Here is an 18,636-nt window from a genome sequence, read left to right as displayed (position 1 = left end):
TTCTTTCCAGCTGTGTGGGCCTCCAAGGACTGTGCATGGCAGGGACTTACAGAAGTCAATGCCACAGTTGGCGTGCCAATGTTGATCACCATGTGTGGTACAGTCACTTTGTCTATAAAGCGATAGTCATGTTCCTATGCATCCCTGGGCTAAACAAGAATCGTGCAATACAAATTACACCTCAAGTGTTGACGTTGCAATTGTGCTATAGCCAACACACGTTTTAAGAGTTTGCACTTTAGAAACAGCTAGGAGAAAGTGAGGGCTGCAGATGCTGGAGATCAGAGTCGAGAGTGTGGTGCTGGAAAAGCGCAGCCGGTCAGGCAGCATCCGAGGAGAATCAACGCTTCAGAATTCCTGAAGGTTCCTTATGCCCGAAACCTTGATTCTCTTCCTTCTTGACCAGCTATGCTTTTTCAGCACCACACTCTCGACTGTAGAAACAGCGTCCCCATTCATCAATACGTTATAGTGAATTCATGTTGACAAACATGCGTTATGGCAGAACGATCTGTAGGTTGGAATAGCACAGAACGTAGCCACACAGCTTAGAGGGAATGTCTCTTATGACCCACTTGGGCAACCAACACTCCCTTTAGTCTGGGTGTGGGGTTGGGGGTGGGGGGGTATAGATTTAAGATTTTGGGCAAGAGATTCAGATGTGATTGTAAAGAGTTTTTACACAAGCAGTGGTGTTAACCTGAAACTCAATACCCATGAGGCTGGCAGAAGTAAAAATGATCAATGATTGCAAAATGAAATTCAGCACTGGAAGGAAATAAACTTGCTGGCTACGAGGGTAGATTGGAGGAATGAGGCTGGCTGGATTGTACAGAAAGCCAGCATCTGTGGCAGGGTGACTCTGTGACTGGGAGATCAGTCATTAGTTCTGGCAGGCAAGGTAGGAGGATGTCTGTTCTCCTGCACTGAAGCTCACATTTTCTGAGCATTGAGAAAGGCTGCATGTAAAGAGGTTGTCATCTGAGTCTGATCTTTCTGTGGTCAAGTTGAGCAAGGGACTGTAGGGATGAATACAGGAGGCAAGGGAGTCTCCCAACATATAATCAACAGAGATTGAGCCTCCTGGCCACCCTGACTACATGTTGATGCATTCTCCTATTTGGCACTTATGTGGCCTGGATTTTAAAGAGAGAGGGGTGAGTAAGGCATGTGTGAGCACCATGCTTTGGCTACTCTGAGCTTCATTGTGGCATGTGGTTACCAGAAGGGCACGGGGAACACTTCAAGGAGGTCCCCAAAGTTACCATTCCCACTGACCGGTCCGAATCTCTAGCTCAACAAGATGGACAAGATGCAACTGCCAAGGTGTCAATCATCTCGAGCATCTCGGACAGGCCCAAATATAGGCCAGGTGGAAGTGGAGGAAAGACCACCACCCCCCCCACTCATCTATCTCTTCAAATACCACCTTCCCCAGGCAGGGTGTGTGGTTCCAGCACTGAACTGATTGGTCACCACAGGACCCACAACCTCAGAGTGGCGAACAGTCGTCCTGGTCTCAAGTGATGGCCTAAAAGACAGCAAGAGTTCTGTGGCAGGAAGCAGCAACTGGGAACCCATAAGGCCGATGCCTGGCAGTTTGTTAACAAGGGAGTGGAGGTGTAGAGGGGATCTCAGTTGAAGGAGGCCTCGCATCACAATCAGGATAGTAGCATAGTCTGTGGAAAGGGAGGCCCAAAGATGGAGTTCAAAGCAGGGCTCAGTTCCACAAAGGGATCCCGAAAATGAAAAGCCAAAAGGCTTACCCATCTGGTCGTCTTTTAGTTCACAGTCCCCTTTCCTGACTGGCTCGGCCTGCAGTGGGAGGCAATCATCAGTGCCGAGGCTCCATCTGGAAGGTGAGATTGTTCCTGGTGGTGCAGTCAGACTGAGATCCCTTCACCTACACAGCACAAGCAAGACTGGGGGGATTGTCTGTCCTTTATTTGACGGGAATGACAGAGCAAGACTACACTGGAGTCAGTCAATGCCAAAATTGCCCCTACAGTCATCTGAGGAAGTAAGTCGGGTGAATATAGTTGCAATGCAGATCAGAAATGATCTCACTAAATGGCAGAACAGACCTGAGGGTGAGTTGGCCCTGGTGAGAAAGGCCCCTGTATCAGCCATCTCACTTGTTGAGTTCCAGGTTAGAAGATCCATGGTTCACCTTTCTCAACACATCACCAGTTAAGTGGACAATTAACAGCCATGTAAGGGTGTCAGATTGCCACCTCAGTGAGTGAGAAAGATGGCTAGTTTCCTGACTACAAAACCAGGGGAATCTTTCTGCCAGGTTGTGGAAGAGTGGAGAGGTGGGTGGTGGTCACTAAATGCCCCCAACGTTGGGACAATCAGAGGCACAGATGGAGCTCAAAGGGGCAGCCATTGAATTTTAGAACAGTTCCCATAGTCACTAGTGACTCCACCTCAGGAGAAACACGTGGAGAGCGGTTAGAATGTGGAACTTGCAGGGGGTGGTTGAGCCAAAAGGAATAGATGCGTTTAGAGGGAAGCTAGACAAGTTCATGAGTGATTAAACTTATAGAGCGTTACACTGATAAGGTTTGATGATTCTGAATGGAGTGAGGCTTGAGTGGAGCATAAATACCAGTGATGCACTCGCCATTTGAGCTAAATGGCTTGTTCCTGTATTGTAATTTTAGCGGACTTTACGCATTGAGTTTAAGCACATTCACTGGCAATTTAGAGGGTGCAGACGTGAGCTGTCAAATGGATAGTTTTGCACGGCCATTTGCAGGTGGCCAGACATTTAAGTGCGAATACCTCAACCCTGTGTTTTCCTTGTGGTTTGCTGTAATGCATTTTGCAAATGACCATGTAACCACTGCGCTCAGTGGTTTGTGTCTTTGTTTGTTCAGTAATGTAACACTTGTTCCCAGTCAACCACAATGTTGGCATTGCTACACAATGATAGATCTGACGCAGACATGTTAGTGTTGTATTTTGAACTCCCCATCCTTTTCCTCCCTTGCCCTCCTGAAAAGGCTTTGGAAAAGCCTGTGAAACTGACGAATGAGACGTACTGCTCCCACTTTTTCTCAAACAATCTTCAAAATGGAACCCCATGACAACAGGATATTCATTTCCAAGTGTGACTGGGTTTTTGCTTTAACCGTTTTAGTTTTCTTCTGGGAATTCCTGCAGCAGCCCATCCAAATGGACAATGCAGTGAGCGTCAGTGGGTTATCTGACAATGGGCAAATATCTTCTACCATCCCACGGAGGGTTTTGTGCCGGTGGGTGTGGGGACGGTGTGGGTTGTGAATGGGAACCCTGTCACCTTTCCACCCCTATCCCAGTCACGTCCTTAGCAGGAAGGTCTGTAAATGGCTTTCGCACATCACTGCCATTGAGGTCCTTAAGTGGCAACTCTTACCGATCCAAAAGCCTACCCCCCACTGCTGCTGGTGCTTAAGGGGGATGGGCAAGTTCTGTGGGCCAAATGGCAGGGAACAAGTGTGATTTTTGGGTTAGCACAGGGTCAGTGTGTTGGATGGCCTGTTCAGACTGCACTATATAAACAACAAACAAGAACTGAAAGAACTGCAGATGCTGGAAATTAGAAACAGAGACAGAAATTGCTGGAGAGGCTGAACAGGTCTGGCAGCATCTGTGCAGAGAAATCAGAGTTAACGTTTCAGGTGCAGTGACCCTTCCTCAGAACTGATGGAACAAAGGTAGGCCACTCAGCCCTTCAAGCCTGTTCCACCATTCAATAAGATCATGGCTGATCTGATTTTAACCTCACCTCTACATTCCTGCATATCCTGATGACCCTTCTGCCCCTTGGTCATTCAAGAATCTATCTATTTGGGGGCGACACGGTGGCACAGTGGTTAGCATTGCTGCCTCACAGCGCCAGAGACCTGGGTTCAATTCCCGCCTCAGGTGACTGACTGTGTGGAGTTTGCACATTCTCCCCGTGTCTGCGTGGGTTTTCTCCGGGTGCTCCGGTTTCCTCCCACAGTCCAAAGATGTGTGGGTCAGGTGAATTGGCCATGCTAAATTGCCCATAGTGTTAGGTTAGGGGTATGGGTGGGTGGTGGGTCGGTGTGGACTTGTTGGGCCGAAGGGCCTGTTTCCACACTGTAAGTAATCTAATCTAATCTGTGTCTGCCTTAAAGATTCTCCATCCACTGCCTTTTGAGGAAGGGAATTCCAAAGACTCTCAAATTTCAGAGAAAAAATGTTTTTCATATCTGTCGTAAATGGGTGACCCCTTATTTTTAAACTTTAATCTCTATTTCTAGATTCTCTGACAAGAGGCAATGCCCTTTCAACATCCACCTGGTCAATTGTGTTCCAATTACTTCACTTCCGACTCTTCTAAACTTTTTATTCTCTTGTGGAACATGGAGTCACTGGCTGGGCCAGCATTTATTACCCATCCCTAGTTGCCCTTGAGAAGGTAGTGGTGAGATGATACAGGCCTAGCTTGGCCTAATTTTCTTATGTTCAAATAATGTATGTCCTTTGTAAAACAAAAGTGTGGAACCTAAAAAGCAAACAAAGATAATGGAAAATTGAAACACATTTAAGTGGCTGATCCACACAATGAAAGCAATTTGTTATTGTCCTGGATTTGCTTTGTTTGAGCCTGTGATTTCAACTGAGTGCTGACAGCTCTCTCCGAAAGCCTGACTGGGATAAAGTAACCCAAAAAACTTTTGACCTCAGGAGCAAGAAGCTCAAACACATCTGTATTGGTTTAAAAAAAAGGAAAGGATGTCTTGCGTTTGTTTGTACTGTGTCTTGCATGACCCAAAGAATTTTGAAGCCAATGAACTGCAGTCACTGTTGGCATGGTCGTCAGCTGTTCCTTGATTGGAGGATGACGTTCAGTTAGGATTGTTCATTTCCACCACATGTCGCCACCTGACTTTAGACAAGCAAGAGGCTGGAAGAACACAGCAAGCCAGGCAGCGCCAGGAGATGGAGAAGTCAACATTTTGGATGCAACAGTTTGTCAGGAACTCTCCAGCTCCTGATACTGCCTGGCCTGCTGTGTTCTCCCAGCTTCCTGCTTGTCTACCTTGGATCCCAGCATTTTTTTGTCACCATCTGACTGGCGAAGATGACATCATTGTTGTGATGGAGGAAACAACAGGAGCCAATTTGCATATTGTGAGAGCTCCCAAACTGCTCAATTTCGGTTTGTGGTATAAATATGAACGGGGTACCTCAGCATACCTTTCCAGTTCCTCTTCAGAATAGTACAGTGGATGTTTTACACACAGCCGCAAGATTGGATAGGTACATAGATTTTAAAAATTTTTAGAGGGATAGATGGACGAGTTCAATTTACAAAACCTCATCGGCATGGACAAGTTGGGCCGAAGGGCCTGTTCCGTGCTGTGTACTTCTATGATTCTATGATAAGTTAGCATCTTAATTTAACACTGCATCTGGATGGCAGCATCTCTGCCAAAGGCATCATTCCCTCGGCACTATGCTGAAGTTTTAAGCGAGATTATGGGGTCAAACCTCTGGAGTGGTGCCCTGAATTCACAGCCTTTTGGAGGTGGAGAGCAGAGTTCTCCCAACTGAGCTAGGGTTGGCACGTAGGATATTTAATCACCATTTAACACCTCAATTCACCGGAACACACTAGCAAACCTTTCTTTTATTTTGCTGTAAGGAAAATTTTGCAAAACTGATTGCAGGAGAAAAGAAGTCAGAGTGTTAATGTCATTCAGGTAATGCATGATGCATTTGTGAATAGTTTATGCCCTCTGGCCATGTGTTTGGAAACAAATGAGAAAAGGTTTTGCCAAACAGTGTAATAAAGACAGCTGCCTCTTAACATTAGCAGCTTGCAAGTGCTTTGATTTGGTGAAAGCTTTAATGTGATATATTAAAACTCTGTACCTGAAATCCCAAATGACTGCACGTGTTCTGGGCCATCCCATCGGAAGAAATTAATTGAGCTTGATACAAAATGTGCCCGTATCCCACAGCTGGCACTCCAGTGCCCACCCACTATTTCCACCTGGTCTTTGGGCTACACTGGGAGACTCTTGTCACGTCATTTATTCCGTCTTCAATCAATTTGCTTCCGATATTACGCTTCACATCTGGTGCCCGCTAATTGACTTATACAAAAATAGCCTCTATGTGACCTCTCGGCCTTGAATTTGTAATTGGGAGACGTTTGCAGCAACTGGAAACAAGGCTGGAGAATCACAGCTGCACTTTGCGGGGATCTAGTTTCTCTGCCAGGAGCTAGCATAGAGACATAAACTTGACCCACCTCTTCAAACTCAATAGATACTAAACCATATGTACTCCCAGAGTCTGTGCCTGATGTAATAATGTGTGCATAACCTTGCCTGACTCTACTCACACTCACCCTCTGGCCTTTCTTTCATTTAATGCAATTGCTTCTATCTTTAGCGGGAATGAGATTCAGAAATTGCATGATCAGCCATGATCATATTGACTGTTGGCACAGGCTCAAAGGGCTGAATGGCCTCCTTCTGCACTTGTTTTCAATGATTCAACCACCTATTGTCCCAACAGGAAAGCTGTAAAATCTTTGTTGAACAAGGGCTTAAAAGAGGATGCCTGGGGAATTTTATTTAACAGTCTTTTCCTTTTAATAGTGCAAGGGATAACTTACTATATTCAGATGCTGCATGAGTAATAAATGTTTTTACCTGGTCAGGTCTACCAATCTGTGAAAATGAAGTTGAATTAGCCTATGTATTATATTCACTGCTGGAGCAAGTCAGCATTGGCCTCTGTATCCCTCAGTTAGTAAGGTCACAGAATGATACAATACAGATGGGGCATTTCAGCCTAAGGTGGCTCTTTTGAAGAATAATCTTTTTATTTAAATTTCTTTTCCAGAAACCTGCACCTTTTTCCTCCTTCAAATACCTATCCAGTTACTTTCTGAAGACCACGCTTAAATCTGTGTCAAAACAAACACATGAAGCATACTCCATGTGTAGGCCATTCAGCCCGTTGAGCCTGTTCTGACATTCACTAAGACCATGACTGAACTGATTGTATTCTCAATCTACTCCTGTTAAACTTTCAACCCCTTGCTTAACAAGACTGTATCTCCCTCTACCGTAAAACATTCAAGGGGTACGTGTATGGAATGAGCTGCCAGAGGATGTGGTGGAGGCTGGTACAATTGCAACATTTAAGAGGCATTTGGATGTGTATATGAATAGGAAGGGTTTGGAGGGATATGGGCTAGATGCTGGCAGATGGGACTAGATTGGGTTGGGAAGCTGGTCGGCATGGACGGGTTGGACCGAAGGGTCTGTTTCCATGCTGTACATCTCTATGGCTCTATGACTCTGCTTTCACCACCTGTTCGAAAAGAGATTTTCAAAGGCACATGACCTTCTGAGAGAAAAAGAATAGCCAAATCTCTGTTTTGAATAGGTGAACCCTTAAGAACAGTGGCTCCTAATTCATCAAAGGTTATCTCACCAAAGAAAACATCATCTCTGCATCTACCCTGTCAAGAACTTCAGGACCTTATATTTTTCAATAAAGTTGCCTCTTACTCTTCTCACTCCAGCAGATACAAGCCTAGCCTGTCTAGACTTGACTCAAGACAAGTCGTAAACCTTCCCTAAACTCTCTCCAATGCATTTACATCCTTATTTAAGTAGAGAGGGCAATACTGTGTACAGCCCTACCAATGTAGTCTCTCCAATGCCCCATATTACTGATGCATAAATTCCCAACTTTTGCATTTAATTCCCCTCATGAAAATGATATTTTTTCTATTGACTTGCTGTGTCTGCATAGTAATTTTTTCACTTTTGAATTCCATGTTTTTACTAAATTTAAGTTTCACCATCTCTGATGGGATTTGTACACATATCCCCAGAAAATTAGCAAGAATCTCTGAATTACTTGTTCAGTTCAGCACATTTTGATGCATATCACTTGGAAGTCATTTTGCTTGCAGCAAAATCTCATAGATGGATATTGTGAGAATGTATTTTAATGGAGCTGGTTGCTTGATAAATATCGTCCCAGGACAGCTCTACTGTTGTTTTGTAAAAATAGGCTGTAAGACCGATAGGATTCACCTGAGAGGGCAGATCGAGCGTTATTGCATTGCATCTAAAGTACAGCACAATTTGGACAGTGCAGCACTCCCTCAGTACTACACTGGAATGTATAAGTCATGCTACATTTTGGGCTCAAAGCTTTGAAATGCAAATCAAACCCATAACAATTTGACCAAGAGGCGATGGTATAATCCATGGAACCATTTGATAGAGACTCGGATCCATTGAGAGGGCAGAAAAACTCAATATCTTCATGGTTTTGCTTTAATAGTTGTGCAGTTGTTTTTTCGTTAAGTTCATTCTGGTTGCTGAATTGTCTTTCTGAATTTTAGGTTTCACAGAGGGGACTATACAGTCGATGTCTGCATCAATGATTACCTTGATATCTACTGCCCCCACTATGATGTCTCCGTGCCAGAGGAGAAGACAGAGAGCTACATTCTGTACATGGTGAATTTTGATGGCTACAGGAGCTGTGACCACAAGAACAATGGCTTCAAGCGTTGGGAATGCAATAGGCCGCGCACACCAAACGGCCCACTGAAGTTCTCCGAGAAGTTCCAACTCTTCACGCCGTTTTCTCTGGGCTTTGAGTTTCGACCCGGAAATGAGTATTTTTATATATGTGAGTACACCGCAATGATCAACCGCACGAGGAGGTTAACATAGCCATTGTTTCAAAGTCTTGGCCACAGGACAGAGGTGTAAACTGGTCAAATGGACAAATCACTGAGGTCAGGCAGGACATCTGCAAACAAACAAGTCAGGCTCTGAACAGTCCCCAGGGTAGAGCAGCGGAGACAGAAATACTGAAATCATTCAGGAGGCATAAGAAGCTATGACAGAAGGACTTTAATGAAACATTGAGAATGATGGGCTGAATGGCCTTCATTATTCATAACCTATCATTGTATTCAAAAAGAAATCAGTGGATGATTTAAAATACATTTTTGATTGTATTTTTCCCTACCCCTTTTCCTGTTTCTCACCCTGTGAGTACACTGACTTCTTCCCTCTTTATGGCCCATAAGCATTAGCCATTCATTATCATATCATTCAAGGCAACATCCTTGTTATGCAAGTATGGATTACGTGTTGGCAGTCCATTGGGCTATTTGTGGGAAAGTGGGGTGGGCTAATGCCCGAGAAGGTGGGTTCATAGATCATAGTGTGGAAAAAGGCCATTTGCCCAACAAGTCAATACCGACCATCCAACAAGTAACCCACCCAGACTGTTCCCCTACCCTATTACTCTACATTTCCCATCACTAATGCATCTAACCTACACATCCCTGAACACTACAGGCAATTTAGCATGGCCAATTCACCTAACCTGCACATCTTTGGACTGTGGGAGGAAACCAGAGCACCCAGAGGAAACCCACACAGACATGGAGAGAATGTGCAAACTCCACCCAGACAATCACCAGAAGCTGGAATTGAACCCAGGTCCCTGGCACAGTAGGCAGCTGTGCTAACCGCTGAGCCATCGTGTTGTTAGACAACTCCTGTTATCCCTGCTGGAACATTCAACTGAGTGGATGTTGGGTCAGTGCATGGTTTGGGTTCCAGGTTCAAATGCATCCCCCTCAACCCTCTAAACTGAAGACCCCTTTCCAAAATATTCAGGCACATACATTGAGTCATGGCCGTTTGTGCAGGATACTGAGGAGAACAATCAGAATCTGCAGAACTGCACCACATCATGAGAGATAAGGGGCGATGGAAAGGCAGAAAACAAAATGGAGGTTCAAAGCCTTAATCAGAAAGAGATGCTTCCATTTGTGAGGCATTTTTGAGTCCCTGTTTATGTAGAGTGAGTCAGGATTTGGTAAATATGACTGCTCAGTGCTCTGGCTGTTCCTTCAATCTTATAGAAGGCAGGGAGGCACACTGCTGTAAATCTATAGCAAAACTCAGCTTGAGAACCCAAAATAAATAAAAAGATAAGAGTCTCTTTTGCCTGCAGGCTGAAAGGTTGATCAAATAAAACAATTAAACAGTGTGAATCCATGTATTCATTCGATTTTCTAGATACGCTGGTAATAATTACTATTGATTATCTCCTCTGCCCTTATTAGTAATCCACGAATGTTTAGAGCACTCATTCAGCGAGGTCCAAACCAATTCCATCACAAAAGGAACCTGTTGGCAATGTTATCTTGGAATTTGTTACATAAAAGCTCTCTGATGATTCATATTTTTAGCTTGCTTGCCAAATGTGCCAGAGTATTTTCAGACTCATCCTGCGTTTTCAAAGCTTCTCTTCCCCGAGCTGGCAGAGAGAAGAATCAAGAGAGACAAATGCTTCAGTCAATCTAATTCTTCAGTTACTTGGGTCTTCCTGTTGTGAAGACCGAGGAGAGGCCAGGGGTGAGGGTGGAGAATTGGGGAGATGTGAGTGGATGTGGGGCTGGCACACGGGACAGAGTCACCGATTTCTGGGAATAAAAGGTGAGGATGGTGACAGATGTTCAGGTAAAGAAGGGAGAAGGAATTGAAGGTGAGAGAGACAGTGTGTTGTGGGGATTACGAGAGTGGAAGGTTAAAGCAGGGGGTGGAACTGCATAGAGAAATGGGGGAGCAGGATTGTGGGTGTCGGCTTTGAGGGAAGGGAAGAATTGAGGAGACGGGGAACTGAGAAGGGAAGGAGATGCTGGAGGGGAGTGGAGTATGAAGTGGAAGAGGAGTAAAATCAGGGTGAAACCAGAGAAGGCAGCGTGGAATAATGAGAATGGGGGATACTGCTGCCAAGACAGTTTACTCTGCATTCATCAAAACTTTTAATTCCACTCAATAGACAAAATTCTTTCTTAACTTTATTGACTAAGTTGGCGAAAGCCAATAACATCATAGAGCCTTATACTTGTCCATGCCAACCAGGTCTCCTAACTAAACTAGTCCCTTTTGCCTGCATTTGGCCGTATTGCTCTAAACCTTTCCAATCCATGTACCTGTCCAAATATCTTTTCAATGTTGTGAATGTATCCTCCACTGCCACTTCCCCTGACAGCTCGATCAATATTTGCACCACCCTCTGTGCGAAAAAGTTGCCGCTCAGGTCCCTTTTAAATCTTTTCTCTCTCACCTTAAACACCTGCCCTCTCGTTTTGGATTACCCTATGCTGGGGAAAAGACTTTGATTATTCACTTTATCTATGCCCCTCGCAACTTTATAAACCTCTAGAAAGTTAACCCTCAGTCTCTGCATTCCAGAGAGTAAAAGTTCCAGCCTATTCTACCTCTCCTTTTAATGTAGATTTTCCAGTCTCTGTAGCATCCTTGTAAATGATTTATGCACTCTTTCCAGTTTATCCTTCCTATAGCAGGGCGAGCAGAATTATACGCAGTACTCCAAATGTGACCAATGTCTTGCTTTCAAATTAACTGAGGTTATAAATATCTTCTGAAACACTTTCTCCACTGCTTTTTATTCCACACTCTCTTTGTCCCTCATTTTTGGGACATAATGCTCAGGAGATGTTTAATGCAGATGACTTTTCTACTGGATTAGCTCAGAGGAACATCCAGGAAAGCAGTCTTTAATCCTGAGAGACTGAAAGGGAAATGTGAAGTAATAACCCACACCCTTAGCACCCACAGCCTGAACCACACACAGCGGTTAAAAAGGAGAATTCATCGCAAAAACGTGTTGGGGGCGCAGGGGTGGGGAGGGGGGGAAAACCACACCAGAATACCTGGCACACAGCTATAATATGGAGCAGTGGTACCATGAGGTGTAACTGAATGTAAATATTCCTTAATTGAAGCACTTACCATTCATTCAGTGAAGTTCCAGACTTCATCTTAGATTGCCTAAAGGCAATTTTTATGTCTGTGCCTCTGTCTTTGTGGCTAATCAAATCTTCGACAGTTACATTTAGGTTTCCAATGTTGTCATTTATGCCGTTAGTTGCAGCACCGGCGATCAGCTAGAAATTTAGGTATTGTCACAACATACACAGAAGCTTGATAATTAAAGTGATGAGTCAGGGCCTGTCAGAAATGTTACAACAGAAGTACAATATCACATCAAAGTTTTATGGTGGTAATCTTGCATTCATGAGGGCCAGCACTTACTTGCTGACAATGAAAATAAAATGCAGACATTTGAATTGTAGATTTCAATATGAACAATCCACGAAATAAACTTCAAGGCACATTTCAGCACATTATTAAAGCATCACATTAACAGAAGACTGGATTGAGTCAGCCGAGGTATCTGCTTGAATTGACCTCATTTTCTGCGCAAGGCACAGTGGAAGGAAAAGGTGCTTTTAAGTAGCAGTAGACGGTGGAGATGTGGAGGTTATGACAGGACTAGACTGGGCTGTGGTTCCCTCAATGTTGAATATCTTTCCAACACTTGCATCTTAGCCATATCGATGAAGAATGCCAAACTGGGAAAGGTGCAGCACCTTCAGTTGGAGAGAGGAAGGAGAACCAGATGCATGCTCAGCACATAATGCACAGAAATACAACACAACACACAAACATACACTCTTATTACTGTATTCATTCAACACTGGGCAATTGGTGTATTCGTTTAAGTCATTTTTTTCCTCGTTTCCCTAATCTGCAATATTTCCTGTTCCTTTATTTCTTTGTCTCTGTGAATTCTGTTACACCAACATGATTCTGGTATGTCTTCATTTATTGCCTATCACCACATCTCTGAGAATATATTGGTTGGCCTTCACTTCAAGCCATTACAGTCCTTGTGCTCAGGGTACTAACTCAGGAATTCCAGCATTTGGATCCAGCCACTGAAGGGTCATTTGTTTCTGTGCTGTACTATTCTATGACTCTATAACAATGATGAGATATGTCGAGGACAGTTAATGATTTGGATCTGCTCTTGTTTCAATTAGTGGTAAAGATTGAGAAGCTAGGAAATGCTTAATGAGCCAATGTTATACAGTGCTCTGTTCTACTCCTTCCCTGAGTGGTCATTGACCATATTAAAACCATTATAATGAAGGCTGGAGGGCTACATGGCTGGGTAAGAGATCACCTCCAAGCCTGAATCCAGCTTATTATACATCGGTACTTTCATATTTCCAACAATGGCTCACTAGATGTTGTCAGGCCAATTAATAGGACCCCAGACTGCTATACTTCCTTAACACTGCTTCAGCTTGTATCAATAAGAAACTGAACCAGGGACCTGTTAACTTGTGAAGTTCAGAGACACCAAGCTTGTGACTTCTATGAGCAACTAAAACTGTAGTGACCCTCAGGTTAAACTACCCCCTCTCCAGAATGGGAGAACAGCCTTGTGCTCTGGTAGGACTACAGTGACTTTACCTTTTAGTCACAGGTACAAGAATAGAATCACCTGCAACAGTAAGTAAGTTCCTTTCAGATAGAAAATACTTGATTCTCATTGCACTATACCATTTGCTGTTGACTTCCATTGTGGAGACCTCTTAAACTATTATTGATTACCAATGTGGATGTCCACTGCATATTGTTCTCTACCACTATATGGAACGTTTAATCCAATATTCATTCCCACTATGTTGACTTCATAAACTAATGTTACCTCCCAGGACCAACAGCTCTTGATGGAATGTTTTATCACACTGTGTAGACTTAACCTGTTGCTCATTCGCACTCTGTAGACTTCTTGACCTGACAACTACTCCCGTGGTGTGGACTTCATGAACCAATGTTAACTTGACTGCGTAATGATGCACCATTTTGTCCAACATGTCCTTTTTTAATCAAGGGGGCAGTGGTAGCATTGCGAATATGTTATTGTTCTAATAATTTGGAAGGCCAAACTAAAGCTTGACTATTCAAGTTCAAATCTAAGTACCCAAAGGAATTTAGAATAAATTAATATATCTGGACTTAAAAGCTGGTCTCGTGAGTGCTGACCAACCTTACCAAATTCATTAATGCTCTTCAGGGGAGAGAAGGAAAATCTTGCCTTCATATGACTTGTGTGGTGAATACTTAACTAAGTGGCATTTCAGAGGGTAATCATTTTCAAGGCCAATTAGAGTATCTATAAGTAAAAAGGAACCTCGATTATTCGAAAGATACGGTTGGGGAGAATTTCGTTTGGTTAATGGAATTCTGGATAATAAATGCCAGATAACATAGTTAGCCATGCATCGGGACCTTGTACTCTTGTTTGGATGATCCAAAGTTCAGTTAATTGAACGCTGGGTAATCAAAGTTCCTCTGTATTTAAAATTAACAAATCAGACAATTACAGAAAGTATATGAGACTGTTTTAGGGCCTTCTATAATGTTCCCTTCAAACTCAGTTTCCTGGAAATGAATTCTTAATTCTTGAAGTCTCCAGATCTGGAGGCACGGCAGCTCAAGTTGAGGTAGCCCCGCCTTCTGATTCCAAAATTCCACCTATAAGAGCATGTGGATCTGCATATCGGCAAAAAGAACTGCTCTGTAAGTAAATCAGAAAAAGAAACATAAAAATGCAATGTAAAGACAATACGCATATAAAAATTGGCAAAACAAGAACAACAATGGTTGTCAGCCAGAAGTTGATGATGTGATGCAACAAATTCATAAAAAAGCCGAACACTATAAGTAAGAAATAGCATTCAGTTCTGGTTAAACTTGAAAAATTACACCTTATATGGCTTCTATGAATGTTTCATTAGAAGAAGACGATGGGGAAATGATGGCCTAGTCATATTATCACTGGATTCTTAATCTAGGGACCCAGGAAATGACAGAATTTCTCTGCCTCTCTCTTTCACATTTTAGACCATAGCACATAGGAGCAGGAGTAAGCCATTCAGCCCATTGAATCTGTTCTGCCAACTTTCTAACCTTCAGCTTCAGAAAGAAAATCTCCAGAAGAGTTAAATTTGTTTTTATAAAGCCCAGAATGACATTGTATTTTTGACATTTTTTGTTTTCTATTTCATTCCCTATTGTGGGGAAGTAGGCCACTCAAGCCATCGCGTCAATACCAACCTCCAAAGAGCATCCCATCCAGACATCCCCCTCCCCACCCTATCTCTGTAACCCTGCATTTCCCATGGTCAGTCCGCCTAACCTGCACACCTTTGAATTGTTGGAGGAAACCGGAGCAAACCCACACAAACGTGGAGAGAATGTGCAAACTCCACACAAAACGTCACCTGAGGGTGGAATCAACTCCAGGAGCTGTGAAACAGCAGAGCTAACCACTGAACCACCGTGCTGCCCTATAGACTGGGATTCTAGATTACTAACCCAATGACATTACCACTTCACCACAACTTCCCCCTAAATTGAGGGAAACAGTCCATTCAGTATCATTTCACTTCACTTCAGTTTTTATTAGCTGCTTTATGTTTGAATGCCAAACTATGTGCCCCTTTTCTATCAATTTTCTACTAATTTCAACAAAAATGGTTTTGCAAGAAAATGCATGTTTCAATATGGAACTGAGCTGCAGATTATGAACATCTAATGTTGAATTCAGTCTGTTGAGGGTTAGCTGATCTGAGCTGGTTCATGAAGGTGGTGCTATAACAACAGCTGGTTTTGTATAGCATTATAGTCTAGGCTGCTGAAGGTGTCTAGTCGTACAGAAATAATAAGCAAGAATGACAGAAGGGGTACAAGAAACAGGCCATTCAGCTCATTTTGTCTGTGCAAGATGCACAAGGGACCAGAATTGGAGGACTGTAGAGATTCCAGAGGGTTGTGGAGCTGGAGGATGTAATGGAGATGATGAGCGGCGATACAATTTTAGTAATAGAAAACAAGAGTAGCATAATCCAGGGCTTGTGTAGATCAGTGAGTGCAGGAGTCAGGAATGGTTAGGATCAATCAAAGATCCTAGTCTTGCTTGATGTAAATGATCAGCCTGAAGACTGTGAAAGGACAGCATCTGACGTGGGCCAGGTGACAGTCACTCCATAAGCCAATTGACACTGACTGTCTAGCCTTGCATAAGAATGTTCCCTGAGAGGAAGGTATCCAACACCCATGGAGTTGGAATTCTGAAGTGAGTCAGTTCCATCGCCAAAGCGCCAAATATCTTTCCATCATTATTGAGAAGATAGACAACAATTGATGAACAACATTTTTGTACAGCTTAATATCTGAAAGGACTTCAGACGAACTTTATCAAAAAGGATTTGACACCTAGTTACATAGACTGGGCCAGATGACCAAAAGCTTTTTCTAAGGGAGGTACAGAAGTGAGGAGATTTAGAGAGGCAATTCCAGAATTCAGGAACATGGAGGTTGAATGCTGGAAAACGAGCAAATCAGACCCGATGGGCTAAATGGCTTACTTCTGCTCCGATGTCCTATGGTCAAAGGTGTGAAAGAGAGAGGTGAAGAGGGGAATTTCATTTTTTTTGGAAAGTTGGAAAGCAAGTAGGAACCTGTTATTAATTGGGGCAATTTTAACAGAAGACCTTTGCTGTGGATGAGTGCTTCTTTTGTCCATTTATGAGATGTCAGGATCGCTGGTAAGGCCAGCATTTATTGCCCAGCCCTAATCGCCCTTGAGCAGGTGATAATGAAGCACCTTCTTGAACCATTGCTGTCAGTCTGGTTTAGGGACAGCTGTTTGGTGGCAGCTCTAGGTTTTGCTCCAGCCACATTGAAGGAATGCTAATATATTTCCAAATCAGGATGCCGTAGGACTTGAACTGGAATTTGTGGCTAGCGATGTTTCCATTGCATTTGCATTTTTTTTGTCCTTCCAGGGGACAGACGTTATGGATTTGAAAGTTGTTGTTGGAGGAGGGTGAAATGTTGAGTATACGTTGTAAATGGTGCAAACTACAGCCATTGTGCATCAGTGGTAAAGGGAGTGAATGTTAAAGGTAAGGGATAGGGTGCTGATCATGTGAGCTGTTTTTTCCCAAATGATGGCAAGTTTCTTGAATGTTGTTCAAGTAGGACCCATCCAGCCAAGTGGAGATTATTCTGTTATGCTGCTGATATGTGGTGGTGGTTCGTAGGTGGTGGACAGGCTCTGGGATGTCAGCACTGCGCAATGATTCCCAGCTGCTGACCAGCTCTGTCAGCCATGTTATTTATATGGCTGGCCTGGTTAGATTTCTTTTCAATGGTAACCACCCAGGACGATATCGTTGGGGATTCAGCAATGTTAATACCATTGACCATTATGGAGAGATAGATCCTCAATTGTTGGAGGTGGTCATTGCCTGACACTTGTCTGGCATGGGTATTACTCATTACTTATCAGCCCAAGCCTGAACATTGTCCAGGTCTCACTGCATGCAGACATGGGCTGCTTGAGTTTCTGACTTGTTGGGAATGGTTGAACACTATCTAGTTATCTGTAAATATCCCATCTCTGACCCTTATGTTAGAGGGGAAGATCATTGAGTAAAGTTGATGAAGATGATTTGCTGAGACACTATCCTCCGACAGTGATGTCCTGAAGTGGAGGTGATTGGTGCCGACCAACCACAACATCTTTGTGCAAGGTATGACTCCAACCTCTGAAGAGTTTTGCCCCTGATTCTGCTTGATATCAATTTTGCTTGGGTTCCTTGGTGCCACACCAAGTTAAAAGCAGCCTTGACATCAAGAGCAGTTGAGTCAGCCCACCTCTGCAATTCAAATCCTTTTGACCGTGTTTGGACCAAACACTTTAATGGGATCTGGAGCTCTGAGGCCCTTGGCAGAACCCAAATTGAACACTGGTGACCAAAAAAGTTACCGCTGAGTTAGTACTGCTTGGTAACTCTGTCAATGAAAACGGCCCTGATAATTGACAGTCAGACTGACGGGGCTGTGATCAACTGGGTTGGATTAATCCTGCTTTTTGGGGACAGGAGAATTTTCCACATAGTTAGGTAAAGGCTAGGGCTGTATTTGTGCGAGAACCACTTGGCAAGAGCTTGAAAGAAAGAAGGGGCGAGCAATGAGACACTGTGTGAGCTTGTCATTGCTGAATGTCACAAGGGATGTTGAACTGCACTGAGCTCATTATCAATTCTGAGGAGCTGGGAAAGCCATATTAGAAAATCACCAGCTGCAGAGAAGGATCATGAAAACAAAATCCTCTGGTGCTGATAGAGTTAGATTTATCTATAGCTGATCCTGTCTTCTCTTTAATAAAGACTGCCCGTTATGCCTTCTTCTCTGACTGCTTGAAATACAATCCCACAATGGGGTGTAGATGATAATGATAGTTTAAATACCTCTGTTGTAAGGCCCCAGGTGAGGAATATGATCCCCGACCCCACAGTGCGCTGATGATAAGTTTTCCTCTGTTTACCTTAAGCAGCATTCTGACTAGCTGTCTGTTAGTGTTATACAATGAGTGCTGCTCATAAATAACATGTGATTTATTGTGTTTCTTGTCTTCTGACATTGTTAAGAACAAGATATATATACACTCCTCTTGTGGGAGTTTATTGAAGGAGCTTGAATAGAGAGCAGAGTGGAAAATGAGCCAAGGTTGCTGACTGCCCTTTTAAAAAGAAAATCAGGCTTCCTGTACCTTCAGTTGGGGTGGCCTTTATGTAACATGTTGTCGACTGTAAATTTCCTGCAAACACTTTAGTCCCACAATTCATTTCAATTTTTTTTTCATGTTAAGTAACACCCTAGG

General features: G+C 43.4%; 1 protein-coding gene across 1 annotated transcript in view; it reads left to right on the top strand.

Annotated features, from left to right (window-relative positions):
• LOC132829082 (ephrin-A2-like) overlaps positions 1–18,636 on the top strand; it is a 367,146-nt gene that overhangs the window by 314,794 nt on the left and 33,716 nt on the right. The window contains exon 2 of the mRNA XM_060846388.1: positions 8,396–8,688. Within this exon, the coding sequence (XP_060702371.1) occupies positions 8,396–8,688 (293 nt within the window). The remainder of the gene's footprint in view (positions 1–8,395; positions 8,689–18,636) is intronic.

Source organism: Hemiscyllium ocellatum, chromosome 28, assembly GCF_020745735.1.
Source record: "Hemiscyllium ocellatum isolate sHemOce1 chromosome 28, sHemOce1.pat.X.cur, whole genome shotgun sequence".
In the NCBI taxonomy this organism is placed as follows: Eukaryota; Metazoa; Chordata; class Chondrichthyes; order Orectolobiformes; family Hemiscylliidae; genus Hemiscyllium; species Hemiscyllium ocellatum.
The sequence above is the reverse complement of the archived record's forward strand: the minus strand, read 5'-3'. Positions and strand labels throughout refer to the sequence as shown.